The sequence below is a fragment of the Rattus norvegicus genome, chromosome 1, assembly GCF_021556685.1.
Source record: "Rattus norvegicus strain SHRSP/BbbUtx chromosome 1, alternate assembly SHRSP_T2T, whole genome shotgun sequence".
NCBI classification, from domain to species: domain Eukaryota; kingdom Metazoa; phylum Chordata; class Mammalia; order Rodentia; family Muridae; genus Rattus; species Rattus norvegicus.
In genome coordinates, this window is record NC_141534.1 from 213,743,137 (window position 1) to 213,767,500 (window position 24,364).

At 50.8% G+C, this 24,364-nt stretch overlaps 1 protein-coding gene across 2 annotated transcripts in view; it reads right to left on the reverse strand.

Moving 5' to 3' along the window:
* Nucleotides 1-24,364, reverse strand: part of Lrp5 (LDL receptor related protein 5) — a 103,362-nt gene that overhangs the window by 52,069 nt on the left and 26,929 nt on the right. For both annotated transcript variants that reach the window (NM_001106321.2, NM_001437514.1), the window contains 4 exon segments: nt 10,509-10,640; nt 12,250-12,446; nt 14,216-14,413; nt 22,992-23,388. In NM_001106321.2, the coding sequence (NP_001099791.2) occupies nt 10,509-10,640; nt 12,250-12,446; nt 14,216-14,413; nt 22,992-23,388 (924 nt within the window).

The window sequence follows — 24,364 nt, forward strand, 5'->3', positions numbered from 1 at the left end:
CCCACAAAATCCACCAGGTCTCTGCTTCATTTGATTACCTCAAGAAAGGCATAGTGTCCAAACTGCACCTCATACACAAGATGCTGGGATAAGAGGTTTCAGAAAGAGGCTCAGGGCAATGCTGGAAGGAGGGAGGGTACTCCAAGCAGAAGGGACAGGTGGACAGTGACACAGTGGACAGTTCATACTGTCAAGTACATGCTGATCTCAGAGACTAGCAAGTTCACCATGGGGGGAGAGCCATCCCATAGGCCACATTCTGCTGAGGACCCGCCACACACAGGGCACTAAGCAGCTCCAAACCCAGCCTGTCCTTAAGAAAGCCACAAGCAAATAGCACGCTGTGTGTGCAGCAGGATTCCAACCACAGACGCAGACAGCAGGACAAACTGCCGCACTCACACAAAAGCCTGGAAGGAAACGAGCTTGAGGGGCTACAGGGTTGACCTGGGTTCTCTAATAAGGTTGGCAAATGTCTTTCATGAGGGACCAGGAAGAGGAAAAGAATCTAGTCACAGACAGCACTGAATCTAGAGGGCGTGGCTGCACACTCTCAGTCCCATTTAGAAACATTGACACCTGCAGGTCCCTTCATTCTACAAGTCACAGAACATAATTCTGATTTCCTCATTACCTGTGTAAAAAGGCATGTGTCATTCCGAGCCCTCAGGCTGTGCGGGACCTGCAGTGCGCACTGTGGCATGGCTGGGAGGGGTGCCCCACGTGAAAGAAGTATGCCTGGGGCCAGCGAGACAGTACAGGGCTAAGCGAGCAGAGACCAAAGCTGACCCCTGAACTCCACACGGTGCCATGGTACACACAGGCCCACAGGCACATAGAACAATAAAATAAAAAGTAGAGGCTGGAGAGAGGGCTCGGCGGTTATGAGTGTGGCTGGTACTGCACAGGACTTATGCTTAGTTCCCAGATCCCACGGTGATCACAATGATCGGGAACTCCATTGTCACCGCACACACAGGCACACATACGTGCAGGCAAACACTCAAACATATATCATTTTGTTTAATAAGAAAAGAAAGGAAGGGATCGGTGGGGAACAAAGGGGCGGGAGGACACAGTCAAGGACTATGAAAACAAGGGGTCTCTAGTGACTGACACCGTGACTGAGTGCTGGGAAAGTCTACTTGAGCCAGCTCAGGCATTCTGGACAGCAGGCTGGGACCCTCTCCTCCCTGAGCACAGCACAAAGCTTGCTTTTTAATCCAGAACAGCAAAAATCCAACACCTGATAGAAGAAACTGCGAACAGACTAGACATCCCATAATACACAAGGAGGAAGAGAGGAAGGAAGGGGTTCATTTTACATTTCAGAGGCCATTTGTGCCTACAGGTGTTTACACAGACAGAACACCAGGCTCTGGAGAAGTAATGATGCAGGAACATTCTTGAACTGTAAGAAATAACTTGTTTTACACACACACACACACACACACACACACACACACACACACACGGAAAAAGTGAAAATCATGCCAGCCAGATGGCTCAGTGGGTAAAGGTGCCTCCCACCAGGCCTATCTATCAGGCTGGAGAGATGGCTCAGTGGTTAAGAGCACTGGCTGCTCTGACAGAGGACCTGGGTTCGGTTCCAAGCACCCACATTGTGGCTCACAAACACCTAGAAGAGCTCCAGTTCCAGGGGATCTGACACCTTCTTCTGAGCTCTGAAAGCACCAGGCATGTACATGGTACATACACATGTAGGAAAACACTCATACACACACATAATACATTAATACATACATAATAATACATACATTTCTTTCCTAGTTTATATTGATGGTTTCCTTTCTGAGATAAACTTAACTTTTATGAGGTAAACATAAATTTTATGAGGAAAAAGACTTCTGAACTGGGGTCAGGTGTAAACTGGGAAGAGTTTCAGATGAGGAGGGACGTGACCAGGGTGCAAGGATTCTTTCCCTGGGGCCAGAACTGAGGACAGGTGACTTTGGCTCCTGGGGTCTCAGTATGGTGAGGGCAAGAACAGGGTGAAAGGCAGGATGGATCCAAAACTCCCATCCTACAAACGGGGCCCATGCTCATCAGTTTCCTTTGTCGGAGCCTGAGAGGTGGGTCTACTGGCAACCCACTGGACACCTGGGAACCGAAAAGCTAATCTCTCCACAGAAAATGTTTTTTTCCCCTACAACAAGAAAATAATCATCTCTCTTGGGGATATAGCAAATCCAATCAATACAAGAAAGAAGGCGGGTACCCTTGCCACCTCACAGTCATAGCAGACAGCCCAACCCTCCCACACAGTCTACCACAATCTCTACAGGGCCCAGCCTCTCTGTGAGGCTGCACGAAGCCTGGGAGGCATCCATGACCCTTGTGACTCTGCCCTGCCAACTCCTTTCTCATCAAGACAGAAAGCTGAGATCCAGCCCTTCTCTGTCCCCATGACTCCTGCCCCCTCTCCTCCTCAGCTACCGTCAGAACTCAGAACGTGGCCAGCTTCATGCTGTAAGGCCTGAGGCTGCGTGGGCAGCTCGGTGAGTGAGCAGGTCTCCATTCACTCTGCAGTCAGAAAGGCGGTAAACAGCCTGGCCCTGCGGCTTCCCGCTGGCAGGTGGCCAAAATCTCTTTGTTTTCTTAGCAATTGATTAAGTTTCTCCACTGCCCCCTTAGGGGGTAAGTGGTTAGACAAACGCCAAGAAGTACCTTGGCCTGGGAAACCCTGTCTAATGACCACAGGGTCACAGGCCCAAAGGAAGTGGCCAGAGCCACCATGGGCTCTGCTCATAGCCTGAGACCCAAGTGACTGCCTGAATGGCTCACCTCAAGCAGACCAACAAGCACACACAGGAAGGCTGAGCTCATGAGGAATGGCCCCACAGACACCAGGCCTGAGTTCTGGGATAAGAGCATAGCTCTCAACAAAGTCATTTGCTACCCAATACAGTGAAGTCAGAGCCCTTGCTCTTCCATTTCCATTCAGCCTCTCATCAGTTCCTTGCTTTCCCTCCCTACCATGACCAGCAGGCCGTGTGGGTACTCACACCAGCAGTACTGTCCAGTGGTCAGCATAAGCTCCAAGGAAAACAGGCCTGATGTCAGTGCCCAACTACATTCTCTACCGAACAGCCTTGAACAAGCTACTGGACCTGAAAATCGGGTGGAAACAGTTCCCACCAAGGTTCCAATCTCAGCCCCAACACAGACCCACAAACCCTGTGGCAACGAACAAGTCACAGGTGACACAGAAAGTATGGCCTTCCTGTTCAAACTAAGGGTTGGAGCAGAGGGCAGGGAGGCTCCAACCCAGCTGGTGAGGTCACTGCTGAAGGTTACACCTCACCATGCCATGCTCTTCACGGTCAGTTTGACAGGATTGGGAATCGCCTGGGAGACACATGGCCAGGTGTACTGTGAGGGTGTTTCTGGAGAGGCTTAGCCAAGGAGAAAAGGCCCACCCTGAATATGGCAGCACCATTCCATGGACTGTGGTCTCAAGATAGTAAACTAAGCTCCTGCAGCCGTCCATCCTGCCATGATGGACTGTGCCCTCCAGCTGGGATCCAGAATGAACCAAACCTCCTTTATGTTGCTTTTGTCCAGCATTCTGTCACAGTGACAGGAAAAGGTCTAGTACACACTGCCCTAGGCTCAAGGCTCAGTTCTGGGTCTAGAAACATAATTCTATACATGGCAGTCTGTGTGTGTGTGTGTGTGTGTGTGTGTGTGTGTGTGTATGATGTGGTGTGTGTGTGTGTGTGTGTGTGTGGTGTGTGTGTGTGTGATGTGTGGTGTGTGTGTGTGTGGTGTGGTGTGTGTGTTATGTGTTGTATGTGTGTTGTGTGTGTGTGTGTGTGATGTGTGGTGTGTGTATGTGATGTGTGTGTGTGTGTGATATGTGTTGTGTGTGTGTGGTGTGGTGTGTGTGTTATGTGTTGTGTGTGTGTTGTGTGTGTGTGATGTGGTGTGTGTGTGTGTGTGGTGTGTGTGTATGTGTGTGATGTGGTGTGTGTGTGTGTGGTGTGTGGTGTGTGTATGTATGATGTGTGGTGTGTGTATGTGATATGTTGTGTGTGTGTGTGATATGTGGTGTGTGTGTGTGGTGTGGTGTGTGTGTGTGTGTGTGTGTGTGTGTGTGTGTGTGTAGTAGGGATTCCTCTGGGCAGCTTAAAGGGCTCTACAGGACCCTACCAACTCATAACTGTTCTCCAAAGACAAAGGGGCCTGAGGTAAGTCCAGGGCCAGGCTGGAGCTGGAAGTGGGCTACAGGAGCCAGGGGAACATGAAGCAAGAGGTTGTCATGGCACGACTGTCGGTCTGTGGAAGACACCTCACGCTGTTCACCATAGCCAGAAAGCATCAACTGGTAGCTGGCCTGTATCCTGACCCCAAGGCAAGTTTTCCTTTCTTAGAATGTGGCATGTGCCCCTCTCAGGGCGGGGAGGAGCTCCCTGCCTCACAGTGGGATGAAAGGTGGGAGCCTGGAGGCCTTTTCTGGGTGATGAAAACAGTCTCCAGCTGCAGCAGCAGTTACACACATGTATCCACTGTCAGACCTGATTTGACCGGACACTCACCAAGTGTGTGTTTCTGATGCAGTTACACCTCAGTTGCACAGACGCACAACACGATAGCGTACAGACTTACCACGCAGTCTCCTGGACCTCAAGGTCCAATTTTCTTGCTATTAAAAATTCACGGTCCATGGTTGAGAACAGCAGCTGCCTTCTGTTTGCAAAGTCAGTGCCAATCAAGGCTGCGGGGCAGACTCCCCCACAGGACCTCCTTTCTTTTCCCTTTGACCTACTTCCCTGATAAGTGACTAGCCAGCCAGACTCTGGGAACAAACACACCCATTATTCTTGGCCCTGGCTGAGGGCTGCCTGCCCATCTGGCTAATCTGTCCGGGTGGGTGGGTGGGTGGAAAGATGGATGGATGGATGGATGGATGGATGGATGGATGGATGGGCGGACGGACGGATATGAGGTTAGTCAAAGTAGCTCCAGTTATCCCACCTACCCACCAGACCTAACAGTGAGGCCTTCTGTTCTTTCAGCAGCCCCCACCCAGACTATCCCTGACAGTCAAGCATCTGTTAAAACTATGTCTTGAAGGAGTGTGGGGGAGAAGGGGTGGCTACCAAATCCATGCCCGTCCTGTTACTTGCTAGGCCTTGTCCAGACGACCCACAGCAATAGGTCCTGTGACCAGCTTTGCCTGGTCAGAGTCCTCTGGTCTGGTGATCCGTGGCCTACGCAGTAGGATACATGTTGTTAAGTCACTGTCCCAAAGTTTAGGTGACAAAAGCCAGAACACCAGGGTGAAGGGTCCACAAAGAGCAGGACTCGGAGACTCTGACAGTGACGGAGCTGCAGGCTGCAGAGGACAGACAGCGGTGGCGACTCCCAAATAAGGCCCCTGCTACTGCTGTTTTTAGACCATTCCACATAATTGGAAAAACATGGGGGAAACCAAAGCCAGCTGCCTGTGGAGGCTGATGTAGAGGGGGCAGGGAGGGAGGCTGGCCCAGGCCGAACACACACAGCTCTCAGTTCCCAGCTTCCTAGAGCTGACAGTCACCTTGATCTATGGAAATCTACAACACAGCCACACTCAGGCCTCACAGCTCTGGCTGAGCTGAAGGGTGCAGAGCTGACATGCTCTGCTGGTCTTGCTGCAGCCACCTCAGAAGAACTGAGGGATAGGAAGCAGAGACCCAAAGGCAAAGGTCCCCTGCCCATAGAGCCTGAGGACCCAAATGCTCCTGAGCTCAAAGGACAGGTACGTAGTCTGTGCTCACATAGGCAGTGTGAGAAGTTCTTTTTAACATGCTGGCACATGCCTGTAATCTCAGCACTTGAGAAGCAGTGTCAGGAGAAATGAATTTGAGGCCAGCCTGGGCTACATACTGGGTTCCAGGCTAACCTAGACTACATAGAAAGATCTTTTTTATTTTTATTTATTTTTTTAAGATGCTTCATGAGCTGGGGAGATGGCTCAGTGGGTACTTTGTTCTGTGTGAGAACTGGACTTCAGACCCCCAGAACCCATGTAAAAATGCCAGGCAGCTGTGGTAGCCCCAAAACTTAGGAGACAGAGACAGGGTCCCCAGACTAAGCTAGCTATCTAGACTAGATAAATCATGGATTCAGATGAGAAACCCACCTCAGTACAGAAACGAGATCATGATGGAGAAAAATACTATGTCAAATGGTGGCCTCTACATGCACAAGGCCTCCCGTTCAATCTCCAGTTATCTAAGGGAAAGGTCTGCTCTCTTCACCTCTCAGAGAGGAAGTAGCTTAGGATCTTGAGGGATCCCACTCCACTTGGCAATGGCCACACAAGCATCTGATCCTTCTCCCCCAGTCTACTCCCCACTGTCCCATTAACTGGGGTCCTGACAGAGATACCGTCTCAGGCCCTACTTCAAGGGAGACTCCAAGCTGACTTTCATTTGCTCAAACTGAGGTCAGAGCAGGAATCTCTCATCTCTCTCACACTCCATCAGCCTGGGGTTCAGAAAGCAAACTGGGAGGAGGGGAAGCCTTGACAGTGGCTCCTCTCTCTTCTGTGTCCACCTGGAGGAGTAGACTCGGCCACACTCCAGCCCCGTGCCGTCAGGCCTGTAGGTGGTTAGGATGCCTACGTGTCTCAGGAGTCCAATGACAGCCAGGCCACTGTCCCTGCCCTAGGTCAGCACGGGCCCTGAAACCATGAAAATGGAGCCATGCATATTCAGAATCCCCAGGATAAACACACGCTTCTCCAACAGGTCACCAGCCTGTTTGTCTACTCACTGAGATCTCTCCAGCCCGATCACCACCACCTGGCACGAGCTAGCCTTGGCACCTACTTGATTTCAAACATTCTGGGAGGAATTGTTCTCTTGGTCTCAAATCAGTGTCTGCCTGGTTCTCAGATCAAGTTCAAATTCGAGTCCAGTTCCTACTTGCCAAGTGGTCTTGGACCTTCCTTCAACCACTCCAGAGGGCTGCAATTGCTTCCTCGATGCAGATAAAGGAACTGGGGCCCGAGGAGGCTGAGTCTGTCTCAAAGAAAGCAGCCAGGACACAGACTATAAAGCCTACTCTGATGGCTAGGAGAGGCTGAAATTTAGGTGCCCTAAAGTGGCCAGTGAGTTTCCTTACCACCAGAGAGAAACTGGATCCTAGTTGGACCAAGACATCCAGTCCCCATGTTCTCCACACCCATCACTTCCAAAGCTCCTTTGGGAAAGCCATGACCTCTCCCCAGCACAGTCGTGCCCTAGATCTTCATTTCTGTTTCCCTATAGATCTGTCCTCTGGGCAGGGAGAGTTACTCATCCGGCTTTCCCTTACAGGGCAGTTTTCCCCACATGGCCTCAAATGGATAACACTAGAGATCTCACAGAGGCCACAGCCACGAGATCCTTAGGTAGCCCCCGGTCACTCTCAACTCTTGAGCCCTCTTCTCCATCTGACGCCTGTGAGGACTCCCCCAAGTGCTGGTAGCTATCCACAGGCAACACTCTGCCCTTTGAGCCATCCCTAACTTTCCTACAGAGACACCTACAGGAAGCCTCTGATACCAGGACCTCAAGGCCACATCACTTAGCCAAGGATGACCTTGAACTTTTGATCCTCCTGCCCCCACTCCTGGGTGCTGGTGTTAATTGTGCGTACCACCGCCAACACCCGATTTGTACAGTGCTAGGACTGAAGCCCAGCCTTCATGCGTGCTGGGCAAGCAATCTATGAGTGTACTGAGGTACACTTGCAGCCTAATCCTGGATTCTTGATTCTTTCTCCACCCCAGCAGCTAGGAACTGTCCAATGGATGAGGGCACAGAGAAAGTGCTGAAGGAGACGAGGCTGGGAATTACCGCCTTAGAGAAAACAGCTGTCTCTCAGTCCCATCTCATAGGAGACAAAATTCTGGGGCACAAAAACTAGAGTCATCCTGAGAAAAGAGAACTTCAGTTGAGAAAGATGTCTGCAATATTGGCGCACTCAGCCCTCAACTGGGTGTCTTTTTACACCCCTCCTCTCACAATACAGGGGTATATGTAGACAAGGAGAGGCAAAGACTGTAGGGGCCAGAGATGTGCAAACGGCACTTTCCAGACACGCCAGGTGACGTGAATACATGAACACACACAGGGGTAAGTCGGATGAAACCCCAGCACAGAGAAAGGGGTAGGTGTGCGCCCCACCCTAGGCAAGAAGCTGCAATTGATAGCTTCTGGGGAAGGGAAAATCCGTTTTCTTCAGTGGAGTAACACTGGGTGTATCAACACACGCCAAGAAGCCCTCAAGCTCAGGAGTCATCCGACTCAATAGTCGTGTGTGTGTGTGTGTGTGTGTGTGTGTGTTGTTTTTAACAGAAAAAAAGAGATATGCAGTAGGGTGGGTGGGGAGGTGGGAAGGCCCTGGGAAGAGTTACAAGAGGAAATACCATCAAAATGTATTATATAAGATTCTCAAAACATAAATAATTTTTTAAAAAGTAAAGAAAAATGGCTCCATCCTAGGCAAATGTACGGAGCATTTCCTTAATGACTGGTGTGGGAGGGCCCAGCCCGCTGCGGCTGGTTCCATCCCTGGGCAGGTGGTCCTCAGTTATCTAAGAAAGCAGGCCCAGCGAGCATGAGGCCCCAGGAGGGCTCCTCCACAGCCTCCGCTTCCGCCCCTGTCCTGATCTCCTTCCCGCCAGGGTGGACTATGACCTGTGAGACAAATAAGCCTTTCCTCTCTAAGCTACTTTTGACAGTGGCATTTATCACAGCAATAGAAACCTAACTAGGACACACCTTTTCTCTCACCTGGAAACACATCACTCCTTTGAACACAACACCACAGTCAGGGGAGCTGCAGCCAAGGTGGAAATAAGGACTTAGCATACTGAAGTCCACTGACTACAGGGGTGCCCTCAGCCTGTCGCACACTCCCACCACTGGAGGGCTCTGGGTGACACAAATCCTTTGTCCTGTGCGCTTGGCGTTCTCTGACAGTCTTTCTAGGAGTGCCTTCCATAGCTAGTGGAGACGAGATTCCTAGGAAAGTGGACCATGTGACCCCTGGACATCTGAGTCACTGAGGAACCCAGCTCCCACAGGAAGGCCAGGGCCAGCTGCTCATCCTGACCTCCAATACCACAGGTATCTACAATGTAACTTCCACACTGCAGAGCACACAGCAGGGGCCAGGAAACCCTCAAAGTCACACCCTATGCCTGACAGCAGCTGGAGCTGAGCAAGGCCACCCCTTCAGCCCCACACACTGACATCAGGAGATAGCCTTGGGGAAGCTGCTTAGACCAGGCAAGATGGAAGGTAGATGCCTCCCCAGCCTTTCCCTGTGGGAGAGGGTCAGTGGTGAGGGAAGCAGGCTCTGTCCCCAGAAGGAAAAAGGGAGAACCAACCTCAGGATGGCTGTGTTCTTACACCTGATAGGATAAGCCCCAGAGTCTACTCGGAGAACTATCCTCTAGGTACATGGGTACCAGAAGGGTCCACCCAAGGCACCACAACAGAAGCACCTTTTCTGGAGGTGAGGATGCTGCCCACACCAGGAACCCAGAAGCAGCCAGTGCTGAAAAGTGATACCTAAGCCAAAAGGTGTGTGAATCAAAGCGGGAAATAAGAGGGCGCACACCTTTGAGCCCAATGCTCAGGATGAAGAGGCAGGCAGATTTCCCTGATTTTGAAGCCAGCCTAGTTTCCAGGACAGCCATAGCTACATAGAGACCCTGTCTTAAAAACAAGAGATATGTTTAAGTTGATGGGGGAAGCCCATAAAGCCAGGAATTTCAAAGAGAACATGATTGGTATATGGAAGGGTCTAGAGTGAGGAAAGAGAAAAGGAAATTATGTAATTATGCTATAATCTCCAAAAAAAAAAAAGAAAGAAAGAAAGGAAAAGAAAAAATATACTTAAGAAAGAGGAAACCCAGCTCTCTGAGTCAGAAAGAAAGCTTTCAACAAGACTGACTTGGAACCCACATTTGCACGGGAGCGTTAACAGAGAGGTAAGACTTGAGGTAACTGAAACACAAGAAGAAAAACAAACACAGATGCAGGGAAGCCAAACCAAATCCATGTCTGCACTCACAGTGCATGGCTGTTATACTCCAGAGGGCAAAACTGATACAGAATAGGAAAGCTCACTGTGGGCTAGCTCTCTGTGCCCCACCCACAATGCCTCCACCCTTTGATTTTGACAGTTAATAGCTTTTGAATAAAAACTCAGGACAGCAATCTTTTAGGGTGTGACCATATGTTGACATGCTCAGCACCTTAAAGGCATTACTAAGTCAGGACATCATTTTTTGACAAGGGACCCATGACTCCCAAAGAGTTCTTCCATGGGGTAAACACAGCCCAGAGCTGACAGAGAAACCAGCTCCAGAGGCAGCAATGCTCAGTCTCCACTAAATCGAGCAGACCCTTCTGAGAGGCTGCCATGTTTACTTTGGGTAGTGACAGCCACGCTCACCAGGCCAGGCCCCACCTGCCCCTGCCAGTGCCAATGTTCCGCCTCACCTGCCTTACACGTCTTGCCATTGTCCTGCAACTGTACACCAGTAGGGCAGGCGCAGGAGTAGAAGGGCTCCCTCGGGGACAGCAGGCACAGGTGGGAGCAGCCGCCGTTGCCTTCCTCACATGGCGTGTGGACTGGTGGGAACAGGACAGAATGGAAGGAAGTTGCAGTACAATCTGTGAGCTCTCCATTGCCCAGCCGCTCCCTCCCATATGGGCTGGCATCCCACACTTTCTCACGTGTCCTACAGGACAGCTGTCAGGTGTCCCTGGCCCTACCTCATGCCACCGTCTCACGGTATCATGACTCATCCCCACAGGCCCTCCTAGTCCTACCTCACCGCCGACCACCCACATGGAGGACCTTCAGCCTCAGCAGCAGTTCTGTAATTTCTCAGAAACCATCCCAGACCTGCCCTGCCCCTGCAGGGAACATTCTCCACTCTGAGCTTTCTCCAACAAGAGGACAAACTTTCGAAGGATGCTACTTTCCCCCAGGAAAGTCACCCGTTATGCTTCCACGGAAATTCTCAAGACCAGCCGGCTTACACAGCAATGCCTGGGAAGCCTGGGTTAGTGGATTCCTGAGCACACCCTGTCTCTTTAATCTGCCTGGACCCTGCAGGCTCCATCCACAGAGGGTTACTACACTTAGGTCCCTCCCCCATGCCCTTCTATGACCAAAGTACAGCTGAATCTAACAAGGTTCCCAAACCCTCCTTCTACCTCAGGAACATGGGGCTCAGCACCCTGAAACATTGTCAACTGGAACCCAGTTTTCTGCAATTGACCTCTGCCCTCCTAACACTCTCAATGAAAAGTGGGCTGCTCCAAGAGCAGAGGAACTGTGTGTGATATTCTTGCCAAGATCAGAGACCACCTTCCCCACTGATCCTACACTAACTTTTGTGACTTGACTTCTATAAAGTGTGGCTACAAATATTGATCTTTGGTCCCTTCAACTCGATGAGTCTAGAACAGCCCCTTCCCACCTCCCATCCAACCCCACATTCTGTCACAGAAGCTCAGCATCACCAGGGACTTCTGTGATTCTACCATATAGGACCCCGGGGTGAGAAGTAAGACCTTAAGCAAGTATTTCACACATCAGGACTCTACTGGGCCTTCACCTGCCCTAGAAAGCCAGAAACAGCTGTAGAGACCCTGTCCACCATACCAGCCTGTCTGGACTGTCACATACAGAAGCGCTGTACAGGTACAAGCATATTCACATATACCATGTTCACACATGCACACATACACACACACACACACACACACACACACACACACACACACACATGCACACATATGCACACAAACAGACAGGCACGCATGCACACACCCACCCACATACTGGCTAGCACACACAAGTTCCTCCTTCTAGCCAAGCATGCACTTATGTCTCTGGATGGGTGTCTCCCTGCTTCTATAGTGTAGAGGCCTGGCTGGTCTCTCCTTAGCCCTGTCTACCTGCTCCCCTACAGCATAGCCTGGACCCACTCTGACCCACTGTTTGACCCTAGACTGCTCCATTGACCTGACTGAGCCTCACATCTGGGTTATGTCCTCCCCATCTACACCCTGCCTACCCGTACCAGCTGATCTGCCTGATGTAGCTTCTCTTACCTGCAAGCCCTACCCTGTCATACTTATCCCCTGCCCCACCCACCCCATCCTCAAAGCCTGCCCCTGCCTATCCCCTGCCCCGCCCACCCCATCCCCAATGCCTGCTCACACTTACAGTGAGGCTGCCGCTCCTGGCTCAGCACCTGAATGTCCATGGGTGAATACAGAGCACTGAGGATCTCCTTCCTTTTCTCCCCTGTCCACTTGTTGCAGGCGTGGATAGAACGGGTCTGCCAGTCTGTCCAGTAGAGTGTGTCCCCAGAGAGTGTCAGGGCAAAGGGGTGAGTGAGGCTGCCCTCCACCACCTTCTGCCTGCAGCAGGTAGGAAACAAGCAGCGTGGTTAGAAGATCACCATTCAGGCCTACTCCGACCCATGCTGGAGGCCCTTGGGCCCTCCCAGAACCCACTATGTCTGTCAGATCAAAGGGAAGCAGCTGCCGGCACACTCTCCTCACTCGGTCCCTCCACTGCGCTCCCAGCCAGCTATCCATCCATGCCTGTGACAGAAACATGAGTGCCCTGGACAGAGGGACAAAGTGCCCCTAGGAAGAAAAAAGCATGCAGCCACACCTGGAGACAGTTTCTGAGAAGCCTGGGTCCCAAGACCTGATGTACAAACAACTTCCTGCTGATTCAGCCGGATGTGTTCTGTCCTACAGTCCACACCAGCAGCAGGGAAACATTCTCAGCCCTCTGTGTTTAGAATCTCCCACACAGTGCACATCACGCTTAATGAGATTATGAACACTGGTAATAGGACTGGAATTAACACCGCCAGCAACTTGTGGTTGTTTAACGGCCATCCCCACCGCAGCAGGCTCTGGCCAGCAGTATGGCCTTGGGACCCTGCCTATACAGGAGGTGTTTTGGGGTTTGCTGTGAGCATCAAATGAATGGGTCAATGTCCCTGGATGCTGACGCTATGGAAGAGTTATCACTGTCTCTGTTATATTAACTGTCACCCTCTTGCCATGACCCCTTTGCCAAGGCTCCCAGGCTGCAGCTTTCCAGAGGCTGGGCCAGTCTTGCTCATGCTGAGATCACTTGCTCCCACAGTATTCCAAGGCTACCCTGGTTTCCAAATCACAGATTTGGACTCTGACCAAAGTAACCCGTGCTCATTTTCACCCTCATCCTACAGATGACAAGACACAGGCTGGACGTCATCCCGCAGTGAATGTGGGCCTTCTTAGCCTAACTGAAGGTGAACCCTTCACACCTATGCACATGGACACACGAAGCAGGACGCTCTAACAACCAAGTCTGAGAACTTATTCATCCTCCTATCCCCTCCACTGATCAAGCACTCACTGTGTGCACAGCTCTCCAGCAAGACTGGAGAGAGAATAATAATCACACAGCCGCTGGAGATACTATGAAAGAGGCAGGACAAAGAGCAATGAATGTCCCAGGTCCAGCCAGATCTAAGCCCTGACTGGCAACTCTAAATCCAAAACAGTCTGAACGCTGAACCTTTTATTTGTTTTTAAGGTGTATTTTTATTTTCATTTGTGTGTGCAGGTATGTGCATCTGAGTGCATTTGCCCAAGGAGGCCAGAGAGGGTAGCAGATAAGCCTCCCAACATGAGTGCTTGGAAGTGAATTCAGGTTCTCTGCAAGCACAACAAGTACAAGTAACCACTGAGCACCTCACTAGACCACTGAGCACCTCACTAGTTCCCTGAACACTGAGATTTCCTTACTCATAAGAAGGAAGAAGGAGAAAGAAGGAGGTGGGGGAGGGGGGAGGAGGGAGGGGGAGGGGGGAGGAGGAGGGGGGAGGAGGAAGAAGAAATGGTCTTCAACCTCTAGCATGTGGCTTCCAGGGATTGAACTCAGGAGTTGGCTTGCACAGTTAGCCATCTCAGAGGGCTATACATGTTCCTCTCACACAGTTTGGAAATAATGTTCAACATATTGCTGTAGAAACAGTCACATCAGCTGTGACATCAGGCGCGGTACCATGCTGTTTCCAAAGTTACCCAGCAATCCTTGGGGGCTCCAGGGAAGAACCTAAGAAGCCTCAAACCCTGGGAATAACAGCTATGGTGGGGAGGGACCTCGGTCACCACGCACTCACCGGAAGGAGCCGTCCAGGTTGGCACGGTGGATGAAGCTGAGTTTGGCATCAGCCCAGTACAGCTTCTGCTCCTCCAGATCAATGGTCAGCCCATTGGGCCAGTAAATGTCGGAGTCTACAATGATCTTCCGGGTACTGCCATCCATCCCTGCCCGCTCGATCCGGGGTGCTTCCCCCCAGTCAGTCCAGTACATGTACCTAGTGAGGAGGCAGGGATAAAAGGAAAGACACAATGGATCTGAGGATTGGTTCTGACCCCTGACACAGCCCTGAAAGCTCACCCATCAGACCCGTGAGAAATAACAAGTGATTATGGTTTGAGGGACCCAAACTTTAGGTTTTTATGTTAAGAAATTAAAACAGAAACAGAGATTGCTTGAAATACTTAAAACAGGAACATACCTTCACCACCACCTCCATCTCCTATAGCCAAGGCTAGCCTCACTCCACTGCTTCCTCCACCACTCCTTCTCCTATAGCTAAGGCTAGCCTCACCCCATTGCTTCCTCTACCTCCTCCATCTCCTGTAGCTAAGGCTAGCCTCACCCCATTGCTTCCTCTACCACCTCCATCTCCTGTAGCTAAGGCTAGCCTCACCCCACGGCTTCCTCTACCACCTCCATCTCCTATAGCTAAGGCTAGCCCCATCCCACAGTTTCCTCTACCTCCCAAGTGCTAGGATTACAACCATGTGCCATCATGCCCAGGTTTTTCTTAAAAATACTTACTTTATTTTTATTTTTAGTGGTGTGTGTGTGTGTATGTGTGTGTGTGTGTGTGTGTGTGTGTGTGTGTGTGTGTGTATCTGTGTAGGAGTATGTGTGCATGTGAGTGCGGGTATCCATGGGGACCAGAAGAGGGTATTGGGCCTCCTGGAGCTGGTTGTAAACTGTGAAAGTGGTTTCTAAGAACCAAGCTGAGGCCTCTAGAAGAGGAGTACTGAGCCAGGTCTCCAGCCCGAGGAACATGTCCTTAAGAATATAAACTGCAGGCTGCAGAGGTGCGTCAGCAGCTGTAAGAACACTGGCTGCTCTTGCGGGTTCGGTTCTCAGCACCCACATGAAGGTTCACAGCCCTCTAGAACTCAATCCCAGGGGATCTGACGCCTTCTTATGAACTCAATGGGCACTGCACACATAACACGGTGTACTTACATAAACACAGGCAAAGCACTCATACATGTAAGATAAAAACAAAACCCTTAACTATATATATACATTTTATACATACACATTCACATATACATACATAACACATAAATACATATGTATACATACATACATACATACACACACACACACACACACACACACACACGCGCTTGAACTGACAAGGTAGCTCACCAGGTAAAGGCACTTGCTACACAAGCATACAAGTCTGAAGTACGAAGTTAAATCTCAGAGCCTACATTTTAAAAAAGCAGGTGGTAGGACACTTCTTTAATCCCAGCACTTGGGAGGCAGAGGCAGGCAGAGTTCGAGGCCAGCCTGGTCTATAGAGTGAGATCCAGGACAGCCAAGGCTACACAGAGAAACCCTTTCTGGAAAAACAAAACAGCAGGATGTGGTGGCAAGGGCAGGAGAACCACCAGAAGCTTCAGCCAGGTATCCTGGGTGCAGCACAGAAGAAATAGCAAAGGGAGGCACTGCTTCTATAAGTGGGAAGAAAACTGATTTATGGAAGTTGTCATGTGATCTCCACATGTGCGCCACAACACACACACAACTGCCAATCATCACCTAAGGACAGAGGCCTGGGTTGCAGCTCAGTGATAAACTCCTGCCTTGTATGCGCAAAGCCCCGGACTCCACCCCCAGACCTACAGACAAGAATAGAGACTAAGACGACCAGCCCCAAAGAGCACACAGTCTGCACTGGACATCACTGGCCAAAATGTCACTGAATCACCCATTGCTCTATACACTTCCAGCTTGCTCTCAGTTAAGAATATGCTGAGTTCTTTGCCCTCTCACTGTTAGGAATATTTCTCATGGAGCACACTGTGCACACTTATTATCCCTAGCACCAAAGAGACTGAAGCAGACAACCACTGGTTCAAAGCCAGCCTGAATTACACAGTGCGCTGGGACTTGCCCAGGATACAGGAGACAAAAAATCCCTCAGTGGGTATGTACAAGAGGCAGCCATGACTGACTCCCAGGATCTGAAGAGGAGGCTTTCAGAGAGCTATGTGGAGAAGCTTCAACAAGGGGGCCATGTCATACATGCACAAGACACTCCATTACACTCCTCACTGTGCTTTGCGTGTGCTGACCCCAGATATTAAAGATGACAGGAGCCAACCCAGCCAGTGCCAAAAGAACGCAGCCAGAGGAGTGTGCATAACTGTTCAGCAGAGCCCATGAAGAGCCACATCGACTTTGTGGACACAGGTTCTGAACACAGTTTGCACTATTTGTCCCTCTGCGGACTGGTTCCTAGCTGAGCCTGCTTCCTGCCCATGGCCCTTGTAAGGTGGTGCACTGTGACACCCCTTGGCACATTCCAGGCTCAAGGGCTCATAAGTCTTCCTTTGTTTTCTACACACGTTTTCTCTGGTGTCAGGCAGGTCTCCACATATCTCATCCCTGTTTCTTCTGACGTAAAGCGTCATTCATGTAGGCCAGCCCCAAGCTGATCCCGGCAGTTGAGTGATAAAGCCCGAGGAATACACTCAGCCGGGACTACTACTGTGAACAGGAAAATGAGAGACACGAGCTGGACATGGTAGCTTTACCTGAAATTCCAGCACTAGAAGCCTGGGACAGGAGGATTGCCATGGGTTCCAGACCAGCCTGAGCTATAAAGATCTGGAGTAGGGAACACTCACTCCTGCAATAATGGGCACAGGGTTTCAGCTGTCTTGCTGCTGTGCCACTCTACCCCCCACCCCTGTCTCCCCAGCAGGGGTTCTACGTGAGTTAGAACCATCGCCACCTTCTAGAAGGACTGAGGACATCATCCAGAAGGTAGGCATAGGAGCAGCATGAAAATATCCCCTTCTCTGACCTGCTTAATGGCCAAACACCCCACATAGGATAACTCCTGTGTGTCCTGTACCACCCTCTGTGCCAGCCAATACAGGGAAAGTCAGCCTGCTGCCCCCATTAGGCAGGAAGTGGGGTCCCTAGCAGGTAGGCTGGCTCTCTCTCTCTCACACATACACACACACACACACACACACACACACACACACACACAGAGAGAGAGAGAGAGAGAGAGAGAGAGAGAGAGAGAGAGAGAGAGAGAGGGGGGCGCAAGTAACAGCTCTAGATAGCAGCCTGGACGAGCAGGGAAGGCCTAAGCTTTGTGCATGTTTCATCCTGCATCAGCAGGGCCACAACGGGGATGATTTGCTGGGCACCTGAAGGTAGGTCAGCCTCAGCTGAGACCGACAAGACCTGGGCACTGCCTTCTTTCCCTGTGCTTCCCCCCACTCCTACAGGCTGGGAATTAGCCCAGGGCCTTGCCACCCACTGAGAAGGTGAAGTGTTTCTACCTTCCCATTTGGTGCTGTGGCCCAGCCAGAGCTAAGGCCAGCAGGGAAATGAAGTTAGTATGCCACATTTCTTCCCCAGTTCCTGAGGCTTGCAGGTTTCCTTAAATGGGGAACGGGAGAGCGGCTGGCTCAGTGGGGACAGGCCCATGCCAGTTCCAGTACTGCTGCAGGGCAAGCTGGCAGGATTGAGGCTATCCTCCTTCTCAGTGAAGCAAGGCAAAAGCCAATTCGGGGCCAAGGTGCAGGGCTGCAATGCTGGGCTGTTGCTTCATTCACCAGCTGCATTTCTACCAGGAGGCCCAGTAGCCCTTACAGCCCCATCCTGATATGCAGCAGGGCTTCCCCAGGCTAAGCCAAGATCTTCCCAGCTTCAGACCCCTCTCTGCCACTCCTGGCCACCCAGTCCTGAGCTAAGCAACACTGAGGTGGGCATCTGGACAGAGCCGTCCTTCTCAATGGTGGCTGAGGCAAGATCTCATCTAAGGAAGTCTCCAGGAGACAATGGCACAGGAAGGCACTAGGGCACAGCAGAGGCTGCACAGTGCCGAGGGGAGAACCAAGTTTCTCTCTTCCACTGCATTTCACTGTCCCCACTCTGAGCTGCACCCCATGGCCTGCTCACCCTTATTTATCCAGGGCAGAGGAAGGAAGGAAGCTTGAGATGCTCTGTCCGTGGCAGCTATGCCAAGGTCAACACTGGTCCAGGGGCAGGATCTGAAAGGAATAGCTACCCAGGTGGCCCTGAGGAGAACTTCTAGGGAAGAAGTCGGAAGCAAGTGCACAAATGATCCACTCAAACGTTTAATAAGGACAGTCAGGGCCAAGGCTGACTGATCCCAGAGATAATCCAGGCCATAGCAGCTGAGGTGAGAACAGAGTGCTAGGTTCCCTCTGTCTCTACACAAGCACAAAGTACCCACCCAGTCCAGCATGTCTCTCAGCCATCATGACTAAAAGTAAGAGGATAAAGAGTTGAAGATGGGCTGGAGAGGTGGCTCAGCGGTTAAGAGCACTGACTGCTCTTCCAGAGGTCATGAGTTCAATTCCCAGCAACCACATGGTGGCTCACAACCATCTGTAAAGAGATCCGATGCCCTCTGTATCTGAAGACAGCTACAGTGTACTTATATATAATAAATAAAATAAAATAAAAAAAGAGTTGAAGAGATGGCTCAGCAGCTACAACATGTAGAGGGCCCGGGTCAGTCGGCGCCCACACAGCAGCTCACAGCCCCGGAACTCCAGTTCCAGAGTTCTAGTGGTTTTATGTGGCTTGAGAAGCGCATTTCTGTTTATCTGTATACACTGGGACACAGACATAGCACCATGTCACTCTTGGCAGCTACTCCTTGCCTTCAGAATAGAACTCAACCCTAGACACTCTATCCTCAACCTACTACAAGCCTGGGTCAAGCTGGTGCCCTCCACGGTCATCTATAACTGATACTGGGGAGCCAGGCTCAACCCAGAGCCAAAGGAGCCCCATGACCTTGAGTCATCCTCTCCCAAAGGGCTACTCTTCTCTACCCCAGGGCCTTTGCACTGGCCATTCTGTCACTTCAGCCAGAAGCCTAGAACACTGTCCTGCCCTTACTCTCCTGGTGGCACTCATTTCTCTCAAACATACTGTGCCTATATCATTTTCTCCCCAACCCCACCGGTGCCCTGTAAGGGCACTAGGGCAGTGGTGAAACCCACAGCTTGAGAATAGGCTTCCTGCCCATGCTCATGAATGTTATCCCTGGGCATGTGGTGGAGTAGAGCTGTGGCATTCTGTCCTAAGGAGGAGTGGGAAACCAGCAGGGAGAGAGAGAGACAAAAGCACAGAAGGGTCCTCTTGAGAAGTAGGCTGCTAGTCCTAAGCCCACACAGACCAATCCCTCTTAGCCACAGAGACTCTCCTGGGATAACAGCCCACACCTCCTGGGAAGACTATTAGGGTACTGATGTCCCTGGGGATTTGAGGTGTGAGATTGCTCACCAGGTAACAGAGTTAGTCTAAGTCCTGTGCAGCTGAGGAATGAGGGACTCACAGGGGGTAGCTGCTAGTCTGTCATCCCAGACACCCCCTCCAAAATCACACTTACCTCTGACACATACACACCTGCATGCATGCTTCTTTACAACCACATGTGCTCACCCACAGATGCTCTATCACACGCTCAATCACATGTACATGCTCTCTGGTGCACATGCACACATACACAATCATATATATTTGCACACATGTAGCAGTCACATAGATTCATGTGCATAAGCTCAATAACCCTTACATACAATAATGTACACACAAATGCATATACATTCTCACATAAAAAGCACATTCACACATGTGTACAAACTCTCCTGCATACACAGATGTATATGCACATATATTATCATAAACACACACTCACAAGCACAAGCAGGCACAGTTACATTTGCACACAAGCACTCCTGCATACACTTGTGCATGTGCATAAACTTCACACATACTCATGTAACATTTGCACATGGGTCTCTCATATATACTTTCATATATACCCAGGCAGCATACACAGAGAGAGAGAGAGAGAGAGAGAGAGAGAGAGAGAGAGAGAGAGAGAGAGAAAGAGAAAGAGAGAAAGAGCGCGCACATTGCACATTTACTTCCTGGGTCTTTGCACAAAGTATTGGCTTCAGAAGCCACACACTTTGATTCCTACCAAAGGCTAGCTCTAGGACAAACAAGTGACTTCGGCCACATAGTCTGCCCTCACCAGGTCTGCTCCTCAAACTCCCTGGACCGAGCAGTGGCAATCTTCCTAATCCGCATGCAAACCTTCCAGTCAAGCCCAGAAGCATGGGCACAGGCCACACCAGCTCTCCCAGCCCGCTTCTGTTCAGTTCACAGCTAAAGTTAACCAGAGCAGCTCACTGAGAAGGGTTACAATAAGGTGGTACCATCAAGATCCAGACAGCACCCCATTGCTAAAGACAACCAGAAGATGGACTTAGGATTCCCAGCAGTGGAAAAAGGCAGGGTATGGGTCAGTTGGAGCCTAATCCACATGGGTACTGGCTGCACAGAGTTCCTACAAGGTTTACAGCACAAACACACAGGCAGGGTCGACAGCCAACATTATGCTTCCTCAGCTGGGAAATCCTGGCCGGCATTTCTCAGAAGCTCTGGGGACATTTAAAAAGCTAAAATGTTGAGGGAAAGGACTTGGGGAGGAGGGAAGGGAAACTGCGGTCAGGACGTAAAGTAAATAAATTAATTTATAAAAAAAAAAAGCTAAAATGTCAAGTGAGTACAACACTTGGCCAAAAACAAAACCAGGATGTGTGTCTTGCTCAAGACATCAGTCCGTGAGTCTGTCTGATTGTTCTCACAACTGAGCCAGCATAGAACTTCAGGGTCATGGCCACGCAAGAGCAGCTCAGACAAGGGTCTGTGCATCCCAGCCCAGGGTCGACCCTGAGAAAAGAGGGATGGGGGAAGCAAGGAGTGAACGAAGACACTGTCTATCTGACTGCTCTTCCAGAGGTCCTAAAAGTTCAATTCCTAGCAACCACACAGTGGCTCACAACCATCTGTAATGGGATCCAATGCCATCTTCTGGTGTGTCTGCGGATGGCTATAGTGTACTCATATAAAAATAAATAAATAAATCTTTTAAAAAAAGTAAAGAGAGAGAAAAAAAGAAAACTAGAGTGTGATCTGATGCTGAAGCCAGTCAGCCTCCCTACCCCCAGGCTGCAGCTAAAGGACATTCATGGTTTGACTGTTGGTCCCTGCCGAAGCGGCCTTTGTTGCTGCCCTGAGCTTTCCAGGGTTAGAGTGAGTTTGGCCACACCAACACAGGTAACTTCCAGAATACACAGAGCAGGTGCTACATCCAGATACCGGCCCACCTCCACCTTGCCAACAGTCATAAAAGGGGAGCGAGGTCCCTGAACTCCCTGAGTCACCTGTCCTAGTGCAGAAAAAGATGCTACGCTTCAAATCCAAGCACCATTCCTCGCCCGCCCTTCTTTTGAGGCACAGGGTACTGCTTAGTTTTATTTCAACTTGACACAAGCTACAGTCAGTTTGACCTGGCCCCTAAACAAGCCTGTGAAGCGTCCCCTTGGTGGATAATGGGTATAAGTGGGCGCAGGCCACTGTGGGCAGTGCCATGCCTGGGCTGATGGTCCTGGTGCTGTAAGAGCGATCTGAACAACCAAAGGAGAGCAAGCCACTAAGCAGTTTAGTCCTTGACTCTGGGTTCCTGCCCTGAGGTCCTGCCCTGACTTTACTCAGTGATGGGGCATAACTTGAGTATTGTAAGATCAAGTAGACGGTTTCGTCCCCAAGTTGTTCTTGGTCATGGTGTTTTAAGACAGCAATATAAGGGGGCTGGGGATTTAGCTCAGTGGTAGAGCACTTACCTAGGAAGCGCAAGGCCCTGGGTTCGGTCCCCAGCTCCGAAAAAAAGAACCAAAAAAAAAAAAAAAAGACAGCAATATAAATTGTAAGACACACTGTCTCTCACTGGGACCAGGGGCTGGGCAATTTGACTGCAGGTGGCCAGCAAGCCTCACAGAGCCCCATTTCTCTCTCTAACTCCACAATCCTAGGTCACAGGACAAGTAATTCACCAATAGAGGCATCCCCTCAGTTCTTGCGGGTTTTTTTTTTTTTTAAGATTTATTTATTTAATATACAAGAGTAAACTATCACTGTGTTCAGACCTTCCAGAAGAGGGCATCAGATTTCATTACAGATGGTTGTGAGCCACCACATGGTTGTTGGGATTTGAACTCAGGACCTCTGGAAGAGCAGTCAGTGCTCTTAACCACCAAGCCATCTCTCTAGCCCAGTTCCTGTGATTTTTAAGATGGTCTTTTTTTTTTTTTTTTTTATTAACTTGAGTATTTCTTATATACATTTCGAGTGTTATTCCCTTTCCCGGTTTCCGGGCAAACATCCCCCTACCCCCTCCCCTTCCTTATGGGTGTCCCCCTCCAAACCCTCCCCCCATTGCCGCCCTCCCCCCATAGTCTAGTTCACTGGGGAAGATGGTCTTTATAGCTCAGGTTGGCCTGGAACTTGTGGCAACACTCCTGTCTCAGCCTCCGGCATGCTCGGATTATCAGTGTGAGTCACCATCCCTCATTAAATATGACACGTGTTACAGTCCAGGATCTGGAAGGGAGGTGACTCCTAGCAAGCATTGCTACCCGGGTATCTCATCAGCCTGCCATGTGTGCACTACAGAAGAAATCCTGGTCCCCACACCTACCCATAGGGGCAAGAGAAAAACAGAGGTTTACCCATGTGCAGGATCCAGGGCAATGGCCCTTGGCTGGTCCAGGTCCTGCCAGAAGAGAACCTTACGGGACGTCCCATTGAGGTTGGCCACCTCGATGCGGTTGGTCTCTGAGTCTGTCCAGTACAGCTTCTTGCCAACCCAGTCACAGGCCAGGCCATCAGGTGATACAAGGCCAGAGATGACAATGTTCTGTGCAGCAGCTCCAGTCTGGTTCAGGTAGGTCTGTTTGATGGCCTCCTCGCTCACATCTGTCCAGTACACAGCACCCTTGGAGAACTGGAAGTCTACAGCAGCTGCGTCCTCCAGACCACTGGCCACAATGGTGGACTCCAGCTTCACTCCACCAGCATCCACTAGTCGTACATCCCGGCGGTTGGCAAACAACAGGAGTGGTGAGGCTGAGGGCAGAGCAAAGAGTCAGGATGGCTAACTGAGCAGGAGAGGAGCCAGGTCCCAGGGGCAATGGGAAAGAGAATCATGCATGGCTACCTCTGATACCCACCTCCCCAGGACCAGCACCCTTCGTCTGGTCCCCTGTTCCCAAGACCCCTTCCTTCCAGTTGTCCAAAGGTTCCCTTAGTGATAGGAGAGGCAGGAAGGCTCCCCAAATCCCCAAGCTCTGGCTCTACGGCTCCCCAAACTGGAAAGACCACTTCCTCACCTCAACTTGCTCTCAGGAGTTCAGGTGTGCTCTTCAAAGGCATACGGGAGGGGAGGGGGCAGGGACAGGGAGGCTGGGGGTGGATTTGTAACCAAGGTTTGTTTTTTTTCCTCCAGCCCTCACTAGGAGCTGGTGGGGCAGTGCTCCCAACTTTGAAACACTGAGGAAGGAAACCACACACTTAATCCCTAAGTTTTAAGGGGAACCCACAGCACACTCCTGGGAAGCTAGTTTTCCCTCTAAGAGGCCTGGCAGTAGCCCCAGGGGCCCACAGGGAGGCAGGCAGAATGTGGGTGGCTCCCCACCCTCACCTGGGGCAGGCTGCTTTTCCTCCCCTCCCCCACCTGGGGAACCCTTGATAACACCCGCACTGTATCACCCCAAGGCTCCATGAGCCCCTCCTTTCCAAAGGTGGAAGCAGCAAAGGAAAGTTTAGAGGAGGAGGAGGGAAAGAAAGGTCTGGAGAGATTTGGAAGTGAAAGAAAAAGAGCCACAGTGGCAAAACCAGGAAGCCTTCACAGGCTGGCAAGCAGGGACTGCTTGTACCAGGGGCCTACAGGGTCTCCTAGTCCAGTCAGAAAACAGACACTGAGCAAAGATGAAGAGTTTGTAGTGATATCTGCCATGTTAATGCTGTGAATGGGCCACAGAGTAGGGAACAGGAGTGGGAAACAGTACAGGAGAAGGCTGAATACTATGTGAGTGCAAAGTTC